This window comes from Patagioenas fasciata, chromosome 5, assembly GCF_037038585.1.
Source record: "Patagioenas fasciata isolate bPatFas1 chromosome 5, bPatFas1.hap1, whole genome shotgun sequence".
Lineage (NCBI taxonomy): Eukaryota > Metazoa > Chordata > Aves > Columbiformes > Columbidae > Patagioenas > Patagioenas fasciata.
In genome coordinates this window covers 35,697,990-35,718,514 of record NC_092524.1, presented here as the reverse complement: position 1 = coordinate 35,718,514, position 20,525 = coordinate 35,697,990, and the positions used below count along the sequence as shown (strand labels likewise).

General features: G+C 37.9%; 1 protein-coding gene across 12 annotated transcripts in view; it reads left to right on the top strand.

The window, feature by feature from the left end:
• GPHN (gephyrin) overlaps window positions 1-20,525 on the top strand; it is a 293,554-nt gene that overhangs the window by 30,591 nt on the left and 242,438 nt on the right. Inside the window, exon 1 of one of the 12 annotated variants that reach the window (XM_071809317.1) lies at window positions 4,530-4,603. The exons of the other annotated variants lie outside the window; for them this stretch is intronic. Coding sequence (XP_071665418.1) covers window positions 4,567-4,603 — 37 coding nt within the window. The 5' untranslated portion in view covers window positions 4,530-4,566. Of the gene's footprint in view, window positions 1-4,529; window positions 4,604-20,525 lie in introns of those variants that run through there. 12 annotated transcript variants of the gene reach the window in all.

Below are 20,525 nucleotides of genomic sequence, written 5' to 3'. Positions count from 1 at the left end.
CTTTATAAATACCTAGGCATTTTGCAATGACTATGTGTATAATATGAAATACTGTCAAAACAGTGTAAAGGTGACAATACACAAAGGTGACAATACTATCTATAGGAAAGAATGGATGACAGGTGTACACATCTGTTACTCTATTCCTTCAGCTTTCTTAGAGTTATTTAGTGAAGCTGGATCTGCATGCTGTTTTCAGTAACTTTTCAGGGCAAGGAGAACATCCATTACTCCAGGAGTGCAATAATGCTGAATTTTTGCTTGAGTGTCATGATTGTTGTTCCTCCTACCAGTTAATTCAATACCTGCCAGTGACTTGACTCTAAGCAAATTCTTCTAAAATATGTTAGTAATAATAGTTGATGGCTATAAATTATTGAAAAGCCTGTCTAAATGTGCTGAGTACCTCTTCTGTGTTGTTAATGAATTTTTTTTTTTTTGCCACTACATAGCTTTGCATGTTTGAAAGTCATTTTAAGGTCAATGGTTATGGAAAGGTCTCAGTGGAATTTTATTCATACTGTAACACAAAATACTTGAGCTTCTTATGGAACTCAGACTTGAATATCTAGTGATGTACCATGTAATGACTCTTAACAAGAGAAAAATAACAAAAGTGCTTCTTGGCTTTAAAAAAAATCTCTTTGCAGTCTACTGAATTCAAGTCTTGTTAACATATCTACCTAGCCTGCCTTTCTTAAGAATGGGTGCATTTTTAAAGTAACTTATACACCAGCATACATTTGTAGAACAAAAAGATCTTGCCTACCTTAAAAAATGAGTTGTCATTGTCTCTAGATTTTATAGAACAATGAGCTGTCCAATAGATTTGTAGAAATTGTTCGAATGGAACATCTGGAGGTCTGGTGTTCAATCTGAATAGCTGAGACTGAATAAACTCAACTCCCTCACTGTCTTTGTGCAAGTGGGGGACTATGGCAGGTCCGTGGATTCCCTGACACTGGGCCCGTGACTGTCTTGATGCTCTATACTGGATCGTCTCTGATTTTTCAACATTGCTCTTAAACTAGTAGATCTGAAACTGAACACAATATTCCAGGTGCAGAGTCACAAGTGCTGAGTAGAAAGTAACTTGGCTGGGATCTGCTGGGCATCCTTCTAATTTTGCCCAGTCTTCAAGTGTCTCAAGGTCTTTGGGTTCAATCTGTGAGATTTATGAGTTCAGCTGCTCTCTAATTTAATGCTTTCCACTAATTTCACAGAATAATTAGGGTTGGAAGGGACATTTACAGTCATCTAGTCCAACCGCCTCTGCCATGTGCAGGAACAGCTTCCTCTAGACCAAGTTGCTCAAAGCACCATCCAACCTGGCCTTGAACACATCCAGGGATGGGGCATCTACAGCTTCTCTGGGTGGAGTGGTGCTCCACCTGTCAGATCATCTCTTCTGGCCTGTTCTAACAGGGTCATGTTCATCTTATTTTGGGGGTCCCAGAGCTGGACACAGTATTTCAGGTGTGGTCTCACGTGAGTGGAGAAGGAAGGGGAATCACCTCCCTTGACCTTCTGTTGATGTGGCCCAGGATGTGGTTGGCCTTCTGGGCTGGAAGCACATGTTGCCTGGAGCATAGAATGTCTCATCATTCAGGTTACTGATGCAAAAAAAAAAAAAAAAAATTAAACCAATGGGCCCCCAATATTGACCTCTTTTGTATTCTGGTCTTTACAAGCTGCTAAGTTAATGTCGAGTCATTTATTGTTACTTTCCAATCTAGATAGTCTGACTAGTTTTTGATCTACCTAACAGTTCATTCTTCCAGCCCCTACTTTTCAGTTTCCAGACAATCCTGTGTAAAATGGCCTCCAAACCCTTACTAAGATCTAGTTACATTAAATATATAGTTTTCCCCTTAGCTAGTAGTCATGTCATTTAAGTGGGCAATCATGTTGGTCAAGTTTTTTTGCCCTTAGTAAAGCCATGTTGGCTGTTTCTAGTTACTTGCTTGTCCCTCATATGTTTGGAAATGGACTCTTGTAGGACATGCTCCATGGTCTTCTGTGGTACTTTCTAGTTCGGGCTGTCTGACCTGTTGTGCCATGTGTCTCTTCTCTTTACCTTTCTTTAGGACCCCTCCAACAGCCTCAACTGTTTGAATTTTTGATAGCTGAGAGTGGTCTTGTAATCACACTGGCCAATTTTCTTAGCTCCCTCAGGTAAATGCTGTCTACCCCTAAGGGTTTGAATATGGTGTCACTAAGCATTCCTGAACTGTTGGTCCTATACTGTTGGTTTCCCTACTCTTTCCCAAAACCAGTTGGTACCTGCAGTCACCTGGGAGCAGGCTTTTTCTGTATGGAACAGGACAGAAAAGGCATCAAGTATTTCAGTCTTTCCTGTGTCATCTGTTACTGGGTTGTCTTTACCCATCCATGGGAAGACTCTTGTTTTCCAGAACTTCCTTTTGCATTAACAATACCTGTAGAATCTTTTCTTGTTGTCATTTATGTTCAGCAAAACAAAAGCCTTCCTGACTCCCTTTCTGATTCTAGTCACTGAGTGATGCTTTTATTCTCCTTCTTTGCTGCCTGTTCTTGTATTTACTTGTCCGTTCCACTCTTGCCATCTTATCCCTGACTATATGGATGTGAAGAGCAGAGGAGAGACTATTTTTAGCATATGCTTTTTTTGTGGGACTATTAGTGGCATAGATTTTTATTTCACTTGCCTATAACTAAACAAAGATGTGACAAAGTAAAAGGGATTTAGAAGAGTATTTCCAGTAAACCATACTACTCATATCAATGTGCTGTCTGTCAGCAATGGACAAAGATGTTGTGGAGGAACTGATATTTTTCAGATAGACAAGGAGATCTGCCCAGCCAGAAATTGGACTGTGTCTGTAGAAGATGTGGTCTTTACATGGCCAGGATATATATTACATGGAAGAAAATGAAGAGTGCTAAAGATGCACTTTCAAAACCAGTGCTAACACCACAACTCCTTTGATCTTCTTTCCAGCAGAGGAGTTATATTTAAATATAACTTTACAGCCATCAGTAGTGGTAGTGGTCCTTTTTTTTTTTTTAGCATGGAAATTAAGTTTAATTTTGTCTTCTGTATTATACTGCTTAAACCCTACTGATGATACATGTATACCTTTTTGTGTGAGAAAAATAAAATATCTACCTGTTAAGTTGAAAAGTTCTTTCATGTATGTATGAAAGACAGCCATACATGAAGGCCTCAAGGGACAAGCTTTGAGAGAGTTTTAGTTTCTGTTTTGCTAAGCGATAGAAAAATTATTTTCGGGGACTTAATTTGCTGTAATGAAGTTCTTAAATCAGCTGTAAAATGAGTGTTTTATACTGAGTAGCTATTTAATGGCACTTGTGGAAAATATTCTTTAAAAACTCAAATGTTTGGTGGTTAGGCAACTTGAATTCCTGTTGATAAAGTCTTATTTTTGATAGTATGTAATAAAATCATCTGCAGTTACAGATGCACTTTCCTTCATGATACAAATAATTTTGAATAAGGTGTTTTTTTCCCCCTGACAAATAACTCAATTTTATTTTTGACACACTGCTACCATCTTTGTTTTTGCTATGTTCTGCCTCTGTCTCTTATACTGTTCCTGGTGTATTTAAAGCATTGCAATTCCCAGACTCAGCTGCTGCAGCAGACAGACTCCCTTATGTCTTCCTCAATTTTTGATGTTAAAAAGGATGTAGCCAGTCCAGATATTTTGCTTTTTCATTCATTGAAATCATTGGCAAGGGCAAAAATGGACTTCTGATCTGGGGAACATGACATTGGATTTTTTTTTTTAAGGCAGGGGCAGAAACGGGAGTGGCTGTTGGATACCACACTTTCAAGGGACCTGTTGATAGCCCAGAGCAGCCTTTGCTACGTTTTCTGGCTTGTTCAAATTCAGTTATTTTTTGAAGTAACTACAGTTTTTACAGATGTTGCATTCTCTTCTGTGATATTAGAAGTGGATCTTTTTATTCCAGAGATCTTTACAACTAAAGCTTTCTACTGTAGGATCATTTTCCAATGCCTGGTGTTACATCTTGACTACCAAGGGTAAAGCTCTAATTACAGATAGTAAATTAGACTTCACAACCTGCAAACTATTCCAGGGACATGACTAATTTTTTAATGGCAGTGATACTAGAAATCACACAACAGGGATGTGAACCCCGCTCAGTGAACGTTAGTATAGAGATTAGTATTTCTGCTCTGAATTTCTAAGCTTAAATGACATATCTTATGCAGAATATCCCCTAGGCCATTGAGTCATATTTTAATAATAAACCTTACTTCTTGCATTCCACAGTGGGTAAAGTCAACTTTAGATTTCCATATTGCTTATTTTTTTCAATTACAAGGATGATGAACTGTTTACTGTATCTTGTATTACTTATTTCATTAAAATGTATTGCTTCTTGCTTGCGATTTGGTAAGTTATCCCAGAAGATAAATCAGCATTGCCTGGAAAGGCTGAAGGTGAAACTATGACAGAAGAAATGTGTTTCTTTTTGTAGCAATTGCTGTTCTCCCTCCCATTATTGGATGGTTGTTCTCATACCAAGGCCACCCCCATGTCTGTGTCAGCACAGCAGTTTGTGGAGCTGCAGTGTAAGTTGGATTTAAGTTGGATTTGTTTACTGTTTCTGATTGATTCTTTTTTTTTTTTTGGATGGCTTAATGACGGTATTTGGTTTATTGATTGTTTATAAAATTGCTACAGAGGTATTTTCTGTTCTAAAAAGTCTGTGGTGCCTTCCATTTCCTACTTTTCTCTCAGTATATTTGAGGAGTGTGCCTGAGATTGTGTCCTAGCTATTCCTGGCTGTTGTAAATGGCCCTTGAAAATACACTGGAAATCCCAGGATGCATCCAAATTACTCTTTGAGTTTTGCCAAGAACTGATGCCTCATACATGACTTGGCAGAATGGCTGTAGTGACTGCTGCCTGTCTTCGTGTATAATGGATTTTACTCCCCACTGGTCTCTTCCCTTTTGGTGTGGAAGAAGCCTGATCGTGACACCTCCAGGCTTCTGTTAGTTTATCAGGGCTGCATACAATGGGTAGAAGTACAGTATATAGAAAATATGTTTAAAACAAAAGTGCTTATTCAGAAGCTAAAATAGCTTATGAAGGTTTATCTTCCTTTTGGGAATGCTGAAGACTTTTATGCCTCAATTTCAAGAAATACGTCTCAAGAAAATAGTAAATAGAAGTAAATAGCAAGTGGTAAATAAAATGGCTAGAAAATTAGCCATAGGTCAATAGGACCAAACTTGAAAGTTGGACTGAGTTTATTAAGGAAACTCAATTACTCATTGCAAAGTTTACTTTAGGAAAGTAAGCTTGTAAAACCTAGTCTAAATATGTGGTGCTTTGTCTATCTCTTAGGTCAAGTCAAGTCTCTCAAGGTAATTGTTTTAATTTGAAAACCTCCACTGTAGAATAGTGTTCACTAATTCACTAGTGATGGTGAATTCTGAGAACTTTTTTGGTCTGTAAGAATCTCACAGTGTGCGCCAAACTCTGTTTGTCTATATTGAAAACAGCACTTGGAATCCCCTCCCTTTTTTCTTCAGAAAATGTCCTAAAGCGGCAGATCTGCTGCCCACCAAAGGTAAACCATCTCTGAACTGTAAATGGGGAAAAAAATTTTATATATATATATATATATATAAAAGCTGTTTTATTGAATACTAGTGTAGGTAGTTGCTGAATGTGCTTGTCTGTAAGCTCCATGTACTTAGTGATTATTTCAAGGCTATGTGTTCCACATAAATAAGCATGCTGAATCTGAGAGCGCTTTATCAGAAACAAGCTATAATAGATAAATTACAAACGAATTGGGTTTTGCCACATGGTTGCTACCAGAAACTTGTCGTCAACAGGTTTTGCACAGAATATTTTAAACACTTCATTTGTATCTAGATATTTGAGAACATCTGCCAAAGGAAAATAGAGCTGCTCACGTGTGTTTCCACATCCAATGGAAGCTTTTTGATATTAAGACTTTTCCTTTCTGCTCTTGTATATCCACTTCAGACATGTGCCTTTTTAATCCAACATTATAGAAACTGTTTATTTGTTTGTTCAGGTAACTATGCATGTCCCCTTCCCTTCTTTCCTCACATGGCTTGGCCTAATGTGAGTAGAAGTTGTGTGTTTATGATTAATGACTTCTCTCTCTGCTTTGTCTGTCTCCCCCGAACTGGGGGATATATATATTTTTTTTAATCTCTTGCCTTGCTCAAAAGGTCCTCTGAGGAAAAAGTATTTCATTACATTATGCTATTTCTTTCCAGAATGTGTCTAGTTTTCATCACTGCTTTGTTTTCCTAAACCTTTCTGATCCCTAGAACTGAAAGGCTCTTTCAGTTTGGTAGCACTTGTTTTATAAGAATGAGGGAAACAAAACCTTTGTTTATGAACACTATCAAAAATACCCAGCTGCTCTTTGGGCACCATTTTCTCTCCATTCTGTGGCCATAATAGGGGTTTATCGACTGACAGTTTTTTGGAGTAGATGGCCTTAAGAGGAAGTTAATATAATTTCCTTCCCCTTAACCAGTTCAGAACCAGAACTGAGGTCAGTTTTATTTCCTATAATCTAGTTTATTGACTGTCATATTTTTTTTTTCTTTCCTTACTAAATCTCTTAATCATCCATCTCTACCTCCCTGAAATACATTGGTGGTGGTGGTTTTTTTTTTGGGTTTTTTTTTTTTGTTTTTTAAGCAAGCAGTATGTATGTTTGCATCAGCTAAAAGAAACTTTTTACATTGTTGAGGTATTTAGTGATGGTATGTATTCCCCTCTTTGACATATGCAGCGTGGAACAGGTCTTGGATAAGAAGAATGTAGGATAATATCTTGTTTCACTTTCTTTGCAGTATTGAAGGAGGTTAAGGGGGAGAGAACATACAAGATTACCACAAAATTTTGGATGTGATTTTGTTTTGTTCTTGCATCATTTTACCGTAGCATGACAGCAAACGCAAATCAAACTTCCTTTACATACTACATAGGCATATCTTTAGGTACTTGGATAATGCAGTATAAGAACTTGCAAAGTAGATGTGTTCTGCTGTTGTATTTCTACAGAAATGGTTACCACCGACAGGATATTACTTGACTGAAAACAGGAACTGTTCCTTGCTGGTAACTTTAGAATTGATGCATTCATGGTTATCAACACAATGACTACAATAAATATGTATGGCTTACTATGGCTAGAAAATTACTTGTGAAGGGTGAAGGTACCTATTTTTATGTGTTTATTTCTACATGGTTTTTGAGATGTAACTGAAAAAGCTTTAGTTGCAGTTAGAAATAACCAAAGTCCTTTAGCTGATTGTACATCATTAAATTTGCTCCAAATTCTCCCTGTTGTGAAGTATTATTGAGAGGGTTATGGGTGTATATAGGTTTATCTGTGCACATACATTTAGGTTTTGTTTGTTTGTTTTCAGTAAGCTGTAGGTATGTCAGATGTCAGAATTTTGGCTGGAGAGAATTCTTGAAAATTGGTGCTGGTACTAACTTATGTACTGTGAAATGTGGGACACCACTTGCTTGTGAGAATGTCTTTATCCCATAATGTATGTAGGCTTTATGTATGTATAAAAGAACACAAGATATAGTGATGATGTATATATCCTGTGAGGGATTAAGGATGCTGCTACTTATGACCCCTTTGTGTTTGTGTAAAATGAAGTAATAAAGATAGTTGCTGACCTGAAGACCTCACGTGATCTCTATAAACAATGAGATGAGTATGATTATATTTTGGGACAGTTCAGCATTGCAGTGGCCTACTGTAATTGCTAATCTCTTAGGGCCTGCTTCTTATGTGGGCAAGCTAATACAAGATTTTCAGGTAGAGATAAGGGAATGATTCACTGACTGTCCACAGTTCTTTGCCTTGAAAATCAGTTGTGTGTTCTATAATAAATTGCCCACTTGGTTTTGGGATTATAGTAGCATATATCAAACTTCTGAATGTGCAAGAAATGTGGTGTGTTTTGTGTTTTTTTTTTTTTTTGTAAAAAATTCTGTTCAGATACAGTTGATTAGTATTTACCACTTTTCTTCCTTAGGCTTCTGATCTTCAATCTGTTGATTTATGCAAGTGTTTACCAAAAATGGAACTCCATACAAATCCTGCTGAACAGCTAAAAAGAGATTCTGAGTGCAACTGTTGATGAGACTCATTATTAAAGCTACAGTGATGTGTCATTAGATTGTGTTGTGCATGGCTTGTAATAATGTAGTTAGTTCTTTTTCCTTTTTTTTTTTTGAGAATCAGCATTTCAGGTATATAAAATAATTGTGGTTTTTTTGTTTGGGTTTTTTTTTTTTTCAAGGAGAATTTCCTATCAAAATGCTTAAGCTATCTGAAAAATAAGCATTAGGGTTGTAAAGGAAAGGTTCTTTAACTTTTACATTAATTCATATTTCCTTCCTGTCAAGCAAAAGGTGACCCTTACGTTGTTAGTGTTTTTGTGTTTTCTTAGAAGTTTGATGCATTTGCATAAGCGTCCCAAAATAGATGGCTTCTGGTAGGATAGTGAAGTCGTAACAGCCTTCTGCACACTGTTCTTTTGTTTAATGTGCTCATATTTCACTGTGGATTGAAAAAATAATAATCTTCAAGAACATTTTTAGAACCATACAGGCAGACTCTTCTGAGTCATACATTCATGTTGAACTGTAGTGCATAGTATATATGTATAATATTTAATATTACAGAAGTCAGAAAACATAGAGAACAAAATCTTATAGGTTGTAGAAAAGCTTGCATGCTTCTGAAATAAACTTCTCTTCTATGTGTTGCATAACACCGTATGTAAAAGCTTAGTGAAACAAAATCATAAGGTATTTATTAGAAAATTCAATGTATTAACATCAAAACAGTCAAGTGATAGAAGTCAGAAATCAATGAACAAATTTTGTTAGTGATGCCAAACTCCTGTTAGTTGGACACAATTTTATACTAAACAGCAACATAGAATTGTCATATTTTATCAAATCTTTTATCTTCCTTTTTTACTGTTCTAATCCTGATAGTGACTAATTACAAGTGTCTGAGAAGTCAGCAGAAGCTTTCCAGAACAGGAAGGTCACTTAATTCCTCAGTTCTTCACAAATTTCATCTTTTTATAGGACATTGGCATATATTTTTAAATGCCCTATATCAAACATATTCCAAAATTACTTGTGTTAATTTTGAAACCTATATATTAAGTGGCTGTTGTAAGTAACAATTTTTTGAACTACTTTCCTTGTTGGATAGTGGCGCCTTGCTGTGATAGCTTCCACACATCGTATTGCATATAGATATATTTCTTTTCTGTGCTTATGAAATTTCTGTCTTCCTGAATGTATGTTATGTCTAGTTTTGCAATAGATAGGAAGCACCTGAGATGCTAGGTATTTTGCTCTCTTTTTATCCAAATCCAGGTCTATTAGTTTTCAGTAACTATGATATCTTCATAATAATTTGGACACGTTTTTGCATAGCTATGCTGTGCATAGTTTTTAAGAAGCATCTAAAAGGGACATGTTGGCATTGCAACAAAATAGTTGCAACTGTCATTGGTAATTGCTTTGACTTTTATTTAAATTAAGAAACCAGCATTTTAATTTTGTGTAAATGTATGTACATCACATTACTTGTAAAGAATGCATACGTTTGAGCTGTTAAAAGCCTCTTTAAATTAGTGGAATTAAAAATCTTGAATGGAGAAGACAGTAAGTCATGCGGAAAAGGTTTAAATCCCTTCTGGCACGGTAGCAGGAAAAAAGATCGTTCCTCCCAGTAGTCTTTTCTTCTGGTTGTCAAATTTGAAGCACATTTATTACTTGAAGAACTTGCTTACATTTAATCTTGATTTTTATTGTGTTACTGTACATACTAAAGTTTAGTGTCTTGCATAAAACTAATATGTCAGATTCCAAATACTATAGCTTTGCCAATAATTGCTACCTCCTGTGGTGTTACCTTTATTAATACAAAACCCAGAAGTGAATTTTTGATAACACATAATTTGAATTGGAGCTGGCTTTATATTTTGCTACTATGAATGCATTAATCTAAAATACTTTGTTTCCTTAGAGCACATCTAAAAATTTCTGTTGGCGTGTAAAGACATGTTTGTTGTGCACTGAAGTGTGGTGCAGAAGGTGTCAGGAGAGTCCAAGCTGCCACCAGGCCTGGGGACGGTACAGTAGCATTAGAGTGGCTGTGTGCCTGAGGCGAGAAGCCCTTTATGGAAGAGCTAACTGCCCGTGTTTGAAGAGACTCTCTGAAAGTCCTGCTGTGTCCAAGAGATAGGCCACTTTAACAGGGGTTCTCTGTGTGTGACACCTTCCCTCTCTCCCAGCTTCACATAACACTTTTTGGAACTTGCCATTTCATGTAACTTTGATGTTGTTTTCAGTTTAAAGATTTTTTTCTTGCTCTACACTAATGTTCATATTTATTAAAGAAAAAACCCCAATACATAATTTATGTAGTTTTTTAATTTATCCTAATTAGCATGGAAACAAAGATAGCAGCTGAATGCTTACAAAGCTGTTTGGAAGTTAGTTGTCAGCTTTAAATTCTGGAATACCTTCTGTCCTTAAGTAAACCCTTAGTATGTAGAGTGACTACATAGAGTTAGAACCAGATACTCTGATAGGAGAATTTCACAGTGGATTTTTGTGTTTAGTTCATGTCTTTTTTGTATTTAGTGAGTTTTGCGAATGTCTATGAATGCCACAGGCAGTGGTAAGTGAATGGCTTAAAGATAAGTCAGGTAGCTGTGAAGATACCTGAGAGAAAAGCCAGGATGGCTGGAGGGCACGTCATGGCAGCACTCTTGTATTTATACAGAGGTGCACACATGGCCCATTTCCTCTTGGTGAGTGTGTTTCTGCAGTGTACGTGCAGTTTTTACTAGCAGTAAATGTCATGGGATGTCTGCAAGTGTTGGACAAAATGTGGGAGTCTCATTTTATATGGAAAGCTTACTCAGTATGTTCTGTATGTAGTTATTTACAAGTTTGCAGTCATTGGTAATACATAACACCTATCATTTAAAAAGATATGCAATAGACTTTATGTCAGCAAGAATTTTTGAACTCTTCTGGTTTAAGTAAACCCGTGCATCTGTCCATGAGCCTGTCTTACTAGCTGTAATAAGACTCTGCTTTTATTTTAAGACCACTTTGAAAATATTTTGTTAGTATTGCTAGTTTGCAGGCTGTGTGTATATTTAGAGTCTTCTTTAATTAGAGGCTTCTTGTCTGATTCACTTGGTGATACAATATAGCAATGACTTTTTCCCATCACAACTGTTTCCATGGAGACGAATAGTGACAATACTTGGCGAAGGAAATGTGGAATTCATGGTGAGTTTAGAGGGAGAACACTCAATCTCACATCTTGTTGATTGGCATGATTAATGGGAGACTGAAATAATGAATCTTAATGACATTGTATTAAAATGTTTGAATGATTGCCTGAGTTCTCTGATTCTTTCATGACATTTGCCTGTTTTTGCCCTTGTTGGTGTGACTAAAACCTGACCCACAGTACTCTGCGCAAATTTGTTGGACCTGCAAGTGGCTGAGTTATTGCGCGTGAAGCTCATGATGTCATTCGTAATACCATTAATTGGGAGAGAAGGTGAGGGGTTGGGAGGAGAACTAGTAGGGGAGTTTCAGGTCCTTTGCTTAGTAGAGGATATTGTCACCCTACTTTTAACACTTATAAAAACAAGGACAACTGGTCTCTTTTCTTCATGTTTGTTCCAGTTATCCAGACTACATATGTTTTCAGGCCTTAGCTGGCTACCTAGCAGTTTGCAGTTTCTAAAACCTGAAGTGAGTCCATATTGCTCGGAATACTAAAATTCTTGGTTTCTAAATGTCATACTTCTATTTTCACTTACTATTCAAGATCCTAAAAGCCATATCAGAAGTTATTTTTGCAAGCTGGACTGTACAGCTGGGCCATTTCACCAATCTGTAGATAAATATTCCTTACTATTTTTAGGGCGAATAGTTTTTAAAAGGTTATATTTATATCCATTTTTCTGTGGAGGAAGAGTTTAGCAGAGGTAGAATGTAAAACAGATAAAGAGAATTTATTATATTTCTACCACTATGGGACTAGTGTTCCTAGGAGACCAGTTGTCGTCCACAGATGCTTGTCAACAACAGATACGTGGAATCTGGTAACACATTTCTGAAGTGGGCTTGACATTTGTACAGTTCAGAAGGACAAACTATTCTCTCAGACTTTCTGCCATCTGGATAATGCCTTGCACTCATGAGCATTCATGCTGGTGTCACCTTGCTTGCTTAGAGGTTGAGGTTACTTTTGTAGGTCTTGTGATTCAGTTCCTGGTATTTATTGCCAGATAATGTTGCAACTGCTAATGTTTTATGTGACTTGAGACATTGTCAGACAAATTCATGGGAGAAAAATCCCTGAGTGCTATTAAGTACATAGATGCCACTTCTTGCTCAGGAATTCCTTAAACCAGAAGGTTAGGAAGCTGGGAGGGTGTTCTTAGAAGCCTTAGGACCTGGTGGGTAGACACTCATGCCACCAGATATGGCATGAGGACTGACACAGTGATACCAAGGTGCTTGATCCATCCTGCCAGCCAGGGAAAAAGCTCCTGTTCCCAACCACAGAAGCAGGTTTCACAACGTGTAGTATAGTCAGGAAAACAGGTTTGGTTTGTTGTGATTGAGGCTTAGGTGTTGAAGTGCAGAGCCACTCAGCATATGTTCACGGACAGCAGCATTCATATAATTCATGTACCTTGATATTGCTTTTCTAGTTTTCTTTACCCTCCATTTCACTTCCTTGTACCTTTCTCTCCAACCCAGTCTTGTCCAAATCAATGACCCACCCTTAATTACTTTCTCCTTGTTGGTTTTGTCCCTTGAATACCCAAATAGGTATAAGGGAAGTTCAGGTTTATATGATATTACTAATACTTTTAGGTATCAACTGCTTGGCCTGGCAAGATCCTGCTCCTCCAAAGGTCCCTGGTGCCCCCCTTCACTTAGCAGTGAAGCTTGGCTGTTTCTCATGTAACTGTCTGTGAAATTAAGCTGTTTCTCATGGTGCTATCTGTGATTTCTGTCACTTCTCACATTGTGTCACATCCAGCAGTTTCTCGTGTCCCGCTCTGTTAGCTTAAGCTCAGGCCTGGGCCTAGTCGGCAGCCTGGTTGTCTGCCTGCAACCCTGATGTGAGGCAGGGGAGAACCCTTGGAAAGGTCTCTCTCGTTTCACTCTTCACACCTTCATAGGTGTTTGTTGTTGTTGGGGGTCTGAGGAGCTGTATAATCACACAGAATAACAGACAAGCCTTTGCTCTGACCACTGCAGTTATTCTTAGTAAAGACATCCCGCCGTGATGGCAGCCAGAGGCTACTGTTGCATGGCCACTCAGTTCAGCATGCTCCTGGGCCGTTGCTGAGCAGCCTTCTCCTCTTGCAAGTCTTCCCGTCTGTCCCTGCTGCAGGCTCCCTGCCCAGCTCCCTGCAGGCATGTAGATGCTCTCTTGGCTGCCTTGCAGCTCACCTTCCCCACTGAGAAGGTCCTGCAGAGTCTACCAGGCCCAATTGCTCTTGGAGGTGCCGGAATTGAGCCAGAGTGCAGCAACTGAGACATGGTAAACACAGAGGCTTCTTCTCAATTGCGGAATGTTTTAAGCAAAATATATAATGTAGAGAGCTGCAGTAAACTGTGACCAAAGAAAATAATTTCAAGATCAGGTGGAGCTGCAAGTGACAATGATTGGACAGTAATAGAAATTATTTTAATGTTTCCACGGCACCCCGTAATTCAACATTTTATGCAGAACACCAGTCAGTGAATGTACCTTCCGGTTATACTCCCTTACTTCTTGCTTTTATGTACTTTGTAGTGAAAAGCACAGAAAGGCAGGCTTCTCCATCATATGAATCAACAGTAAGGTGAAATAGGAGGGGATTGCAGTAAGAATAATCATAATTCTGATAATATCAGTTATGTATGCAATTTCATAAAAGTTTTTATGTTTTGAAAAATGCGTAGTGTAGTTTATTTCAGGAAGACTGGCAAGTAGGGCTATTCATATATTTCTGAAGGGATGATGATAATGGAAATATGAACTGACTTAAACCTTTACTCCTGGTGCAAGGTGATCTTTAAAGAAGAAAAAAATCTAAATCTTTCCTTTGCAATCGGTTGCCTATCATGCCTAGAGCCACAAATGATACATGAACCCTAGTAATTAAAAAATATGTCAGGATTTAGAAAGCAAGCCTACTGATTTACAGGCTTCTTCCATTTAACAGGTATGTTTTTATATTTGAAATGCAAGTTGTGCATCATACACTGTTCACTTGTGGAATGTAACTGTTCTCATCATGTACAAGGTGGATCAGATTTTAGGCATAATTGTTTCTTTTTCTGGGTTTTTCAGCAAAAGTATAGGTCAGTGAAGTCAGCAGATAATTTTTATCACAAGGAGCTGATAGGAGGAAAAAAAGCATTTCCAAAAAATGCAGTCTTAACCAGTGATTTTGTAATGGGGGACAATTTAGCATATTGTTTAAAAAGAAATTAATCCTGGAACTGTGACTTTTTTTTGTTTGTTTTAATGTATTCAAAATACTTTTTCTGTGTATGGGGGGAAAAAAGAGAAATACCCATGAAGAGAAAAAGGAAATTCCTTGTGGGCATGTTTTTTTGTATTTTTTTTAATCTAGTCAAAACTTTACCGCTTGGAAAACAGTTCAGTATTTCATTATGAATTGTAACAATTCTAGTATCTGTTAATCAGAGTGCTGTTTTAGATGGAAATAAGGGTAGAGGTCAAAGGGATTTTTTGTTAATTTATTTTAACACTTATCAGCACCTGTAGAAAGCTTTTTTTAGTATTTCTGTAGTGCTAATAAACTGCGATGGAGAAGACAAACGACACTTTAGTGCTGTGAACTATGATTTCTGAGTAACAAGTTTGTGAGGATCAGTGGTAAGTTATCAACATCTCATGAAAAGAATAATGACAAAGTAAATCCTGCTATTCTGCATATTATTTCAACAGTGTTTATGCCTTATTAATTTTTATGAGCTGTTGTAATGCTTTGTTTTATTACTAGTAGCTTATAAAAAGTTAAGGAATAATTGTATTCTCATTTGGTTTGACACCCCTCATGCCTAGATGAACTTTGCTGATTGTAGGGGAGATGCTGTGTCTGTATGTTTTTATTTATTACTGAAATAGTTTGTTTTCAAGTCTTTAAGTGCTCCATCTGGATTGTTGTGGAACTGAAGTGGGTCTTGCTGTGCTAGATTGAAATGAAAGGACAACCTCATAAATGCGCAGCTTGGAATCCAGCAACTGTGTGGCCTGTTTGCATCCGTGCTTGCTGCAGGAGATCTGAGAATGCCAACAGCATTTTATTTATTGCAGTGAACAGTTGCGTGCTAATGGGTGACTGCTGGCGTGGCTTGGAAAAATACCTCAGATCTTCACTTGGCTGCTAAGATGAGATGGATTTCTGAAACATCTCAGAATTGTGTGATACTTGTTTCAATCCAGGAAGTTGCCAACCTGAGAGAAAGTCTGAAGGGACGATCATCCCCTCAAAGACACAGATTATGATGATTTTTGTTTTTAAACCCTTTGCTTTTAATATGTTTCATCCAGCAGGCCTGAGTTTCTGCATTTCAAAGCTTCTTTGTTATAGCTTATATTCTTAAAAAAAAAAAAAAAGAAGGCTTTAGAGATGCGGAGCTCTTACTGTAGCTTTGTTGTTCTCATTTCAAGGAGAAAATTCAGAAAGTTATAGCTCAGTGTTGACTGACTTGTAGCCCTGCCATCAGAGTTCAGAGGCTTTTTTTTATTTAGAGTAAAAAATACTGAAAATCTCAAATTGTGCATTCTTGTCTATTTTTAAAGAGGATTTAATCTCAGCTAGGTTCTAAGTTTAGTCACCATCCGAGTTTTTTGCATGTTTGTAGTGGACATCATGTATCTTCCTGTTGTGTAACTTAGCTTTAGCTAGTTGAATTTCTTTGGATGTTGCAGTAGCTGTCGTGGTGAACAGCTGCCGCTCTCAAATGCTGATATTCTCTTTAGAGCTTGGAACAAAACTCCAATATACATTTGTTGTGTAACTTAGTTGCTAAAAATCACAGCTGTGTCATAAGCAGAGAAGATCCATCTCACATCTGAAGAACTGATTTTTTTTTTTTAATTTATTTTTTTAAATTTTTTACACTCTCTTGGGAGAGAAGTGTTAGCCATTGTAACAGTGTAAACATTTTCTGTTTAGCATTTGTACTGAGAAGTCTGCTCATTAGTCATCTTGCTGTTTTTGAAGAATAAATCTTTAAAATTTCACTGCAGGGAAAGGAATCTCTGTAGCAGCAGATGCTCTGCCTTGTTAGTAAAGGCAGAAGCCTTTGAAATGCATTTAGTGGTTCTTCACTGAAAAAGCAGGACTGAGACAGAGGATGACAGAAAGGGTAACATGAAGGAAGGAATGTACTGTCTCTGGTTCTTATTGCAGACTTCAGTTCAAACTGCATCTTGCTGTCTTCCTACAACCTGTTATCATCCTACATTGCAGAATATTATTTACTAATCTGTCCAGAAGCATTTGAGGTTATGGCATTTAGTGTGACTCATTTCATTTAGAAATAGTAATTTCAACTAACATAACATTCATTCCACTTTTCATTGTGCTTGTGTCCAGATGCAGCATGACTGATTTGTGCCCACCATCCACCAGTCAGGTGGATCAAACACTTTAAATAGTTTGGGCCTGAACAACCTCAGTCTTTTCTTGTTCAGCTGAAGTTTGGGTCCTTATTGTATGAGAGAATTTGCTTAGGGGGAGACTAATCACTTCTAGCATGTCAGAAGATCAGGCAATATATAATGGGTGTGCCAGGTATGTGCTTTCAGACTTCTGGGGTGGTGAGAAATTGCGTACCTCTCATTCTTAGTCTGGTCTAAAACTGGTGGGAGTTGATTTGGCAAGTAGCAAACTTTGAACAAGTAATTTAAGTGTTTCAGTCTGACTGACTCACATACTTCCTGACTGTGTTGAGAAGCGCAACTGCTTTAGGGCAGAACCTCTTTAACTGTGTTTCTCTCAAAAATGAGTTGAAGAATTAAGATTTCGCATACAGCTGTCCATAAATGGCATATAAAGAAATGCCTTGCATTAAAACTTCATAGCAAAAAGCAGTGATAATCTGTGGACATTAAGCAAACTCTAAAATGTATATAATTACAGAAGCATTCTGTTAATTTGGTCTCCTGTCATTGCGTGGGTTGTTATGTTATTTCTTTTTCTGTTTTGTTTTTGCTTAGCGTAGGGAATGTACAGCAGGTTCAGTAGATTTGATATGAAGTTCCTTTGTGGTACAACAGTTGTAGAAAAAGCGGTAAGACTTTAGTGACAGATTGCATGAAGAAAATTCCCTCAGTCTTGATGCATTTTATACCACCTAAACCATTTTGCTCATTTACTTTTATATAATAAACTTCACTACATTGGCAGCAACACACTTTCATGGATTGCATGTATGCTTGGTATGTTTTCTAGCACAGAACAGCAGTTGCAAACTGCACTACAACCCATTTGCACCAAGAAAAAGCATATGCTATCAAACTGCCCTTAGTAGCTGGTATGTTGGAATGTAATAACTATTTGCATTTAAGAGGAAAAAAATGCCATAATGCTTAAATCTTAGTATTCTTTGTTAAGGAAACTCAATTGTTCACCTTGTCTCGTCCGTTCATACTTTTTACCTTTCCCTAGTGGATTAGTAAGAAGTCCTAGGTTTATAAATTACTGTATACTTGAGGCTTTGCTCTTCAATATCTCTGTAAAACCCTTAAAAAAATAATCCAAAATGTGCTGTTCCGCTCCTTTAAGTGAAAGAAGAAAACAAGAACCAACAGCATCCTGGCTTGTATCAGAAACTGTGTGGCCAGCAGAACTAGAGAAGTGATTGTGCCCCTGTACTCAAAGCTGATAAGGCCACACCTCAAATCCTGTGTTCAGTTTTGGGCCCCTCACTACCAGAAAGACACTGAGGTACTGGAGAGAGCGCAGAGGAGGATGACGAGGCTGGTGAGGGGCCTGGAGCACAAGTCTGATGAGAAGCAACTCAGGGAACTGGGTGTTTAGCCTGGAGAAAAGGAGGCTGAGGGGAGACCTTATCACTGTCTACAACTACCTGAAAGGAGGTTGTAGCATGGAGGGGGTTGGTCTCCTCTCCCAAGTAACAAGTGATAGGATGAGAGGAAATGGCCTCAAGTTGTGCCAGGGGAGGTTTAGATTGGATATTAGGAAAGAGTTCTTCACAGAAAGGGTTGTCAGGCATTGGAACAGGCTGACCAGGGAAGCAGTTGAGCCACCATCCCTGGAGGTGTTTAGAAGATGTGTGGATGTGGTGATTAGGGACATGGTTTAGTGGTGGACTTGTCAGTGTTAGGTTAACGGTTGGATTCAATGATCTTAAGGGTCTTTTCCAGCCTAAATTATTTTATTATTCTATACTTTTCATAATATCTAGCAAAACGAAACAAATGAACAAACCAAACCATCAACCAACCAACCAAAAAAGCACACCAAAAAAACAACCAAACCAAAAAAACCCTCAGACTTCCAAAAGTATTGTGTTGAGAACTAATGTTTCTGAAGCATATCACTGTATAAACTAAATCATTTATGTATTCTTTCATAATTGATTTGGAGTTCCTACCCCCTTCAGTTGTAATTTATTCTGATACTGATTCTCATGTTGTCTGTGTCTACTTATCAGTTTTTTAGTACTCAACTGTCAGATTTTTTCTCAAACACCTTATACATTTTATCTGCTGCCAGTTATGCATGGGAGGAAAATCTAATCACTGCCTTAACTTTTTAAAATTCCCCTTCAAAATCACTTGAATTTCTGAAGCTGAAAATACTGCTTTGGTCTAAGTGAAAACTTCTTTGATTTTGTTGGGTGATGTCAAATACTTCCTACAGTTTTCTCCCTGGCTTTACAACTCAAGCAGGATATTTTTAGCTTTATTCTTCCTGTCTCTGTAGGCTGGCCTTGCTTACTGTATGGAGATGAACATTGGAAAGACTAAGAAAAATGCTAATGTTTTTGAAATATTCTAAACAATGAAGTGATTTCCTTCTGGGGAACAAAAAAGCTTCCTATCATGGGTTTGCTGTGTGCGCTTGCTTTAAAGTTGTTGCTTGGAAGTGATGTGGTGGAGGTGATCATACCACGTGTGGGCTGAATATAATCTGGTGTTGCAGTTTATTTGCCTTGGGGTTTCTCACCTGCAGTTCGTTCTTTGTTGTGGTTACCCGCAGTAAATTTGTGATTTAGATGAGTCAAAAGAAAAAGCGCTTAAGGCATGCTTGTTGTTTTGGCAGGAACCCTAATCACAGTGCCTGGCCCTCTGCATATCTGGGATCAGCGTTGTCATATCAAGGGTCTTGAGGATTAGTTAACCTCTAGTTTTCGTAGAAGATGGTCAGTCTTTCATCTCATGTCTCAGGTTTCTATATTTGCAGTGTTTGGAAAGCATATTTGGGTCACCTGTACAAGAATTCCCACTCTTAACTCTCAAAGAAGATACAAGTTTATTTTAAATAAATCAATAAAAGAAATTGTGATTTCCAGTGTTTAAATAATCATTCTTTTAGTTCAGCATTAAAAACCATGCATACTAATTATGTTCTGGCTCCTTTGGACTATAATCACTTCATTACAGGCTGCCAAATTGTTATACTGTTTCCTCATGGTTTGTCAGGGATGCAGGAAAGTGTTCTCTCTGCTGCTTGTAGTGCTGGAGCCCTGGCTTTAAGAAGTAGTTGTGCACCCACTTCTGCACCCATTCTTGGCCTGGCTGCCAGAGCCCAGGCTGGCTGGGCTGCACACAGGTCGCTGGCTTGTGGCCCTGGCTGCTATAGCAGACAAGCTCTGCTCCCACCTGGCTGCTGTGGGACTGTGCCCCCTGTTAGGGAGGTCATTGCCCTGCCTGACTTGCAAGACCTCTTTTGCTTCAAGAAGTAGGGAGCATCAAATAAAAGGAGTATTTAGTATGCTCAAACAAATGGAGATGGTTTTCCGCATACAGCATACTGTGTAACTTCTTGCTGTACTGTGGTGTGGATGATTAAAGCTTTGTGTTCGCTAGAGAAAATAAGGATAAATGCAATTTTAGGTCTTTGGAGTCTTTGATAAGTTGGGGCATGAGAGAGCATTCTGTAGAAATATCACTACATGCCTGGCTTAACGCTTCTTACGGTGTCTTCTGTTTGCCAGTGTTAAGAGACCCTGAGCTCAACAGACATTTGTCTGACCCGGTGCAGTTGCTCTTGTGTTCTTAATGTAAGGTTATTTAAATACATAGGGAACAGTGATGGCATTGATGTTATGGAATGCTCTTGATCTGACATTAAAGAAGAGTTACAAAAACTTATTGCTATCATTATCATACTATTCTCAATACAG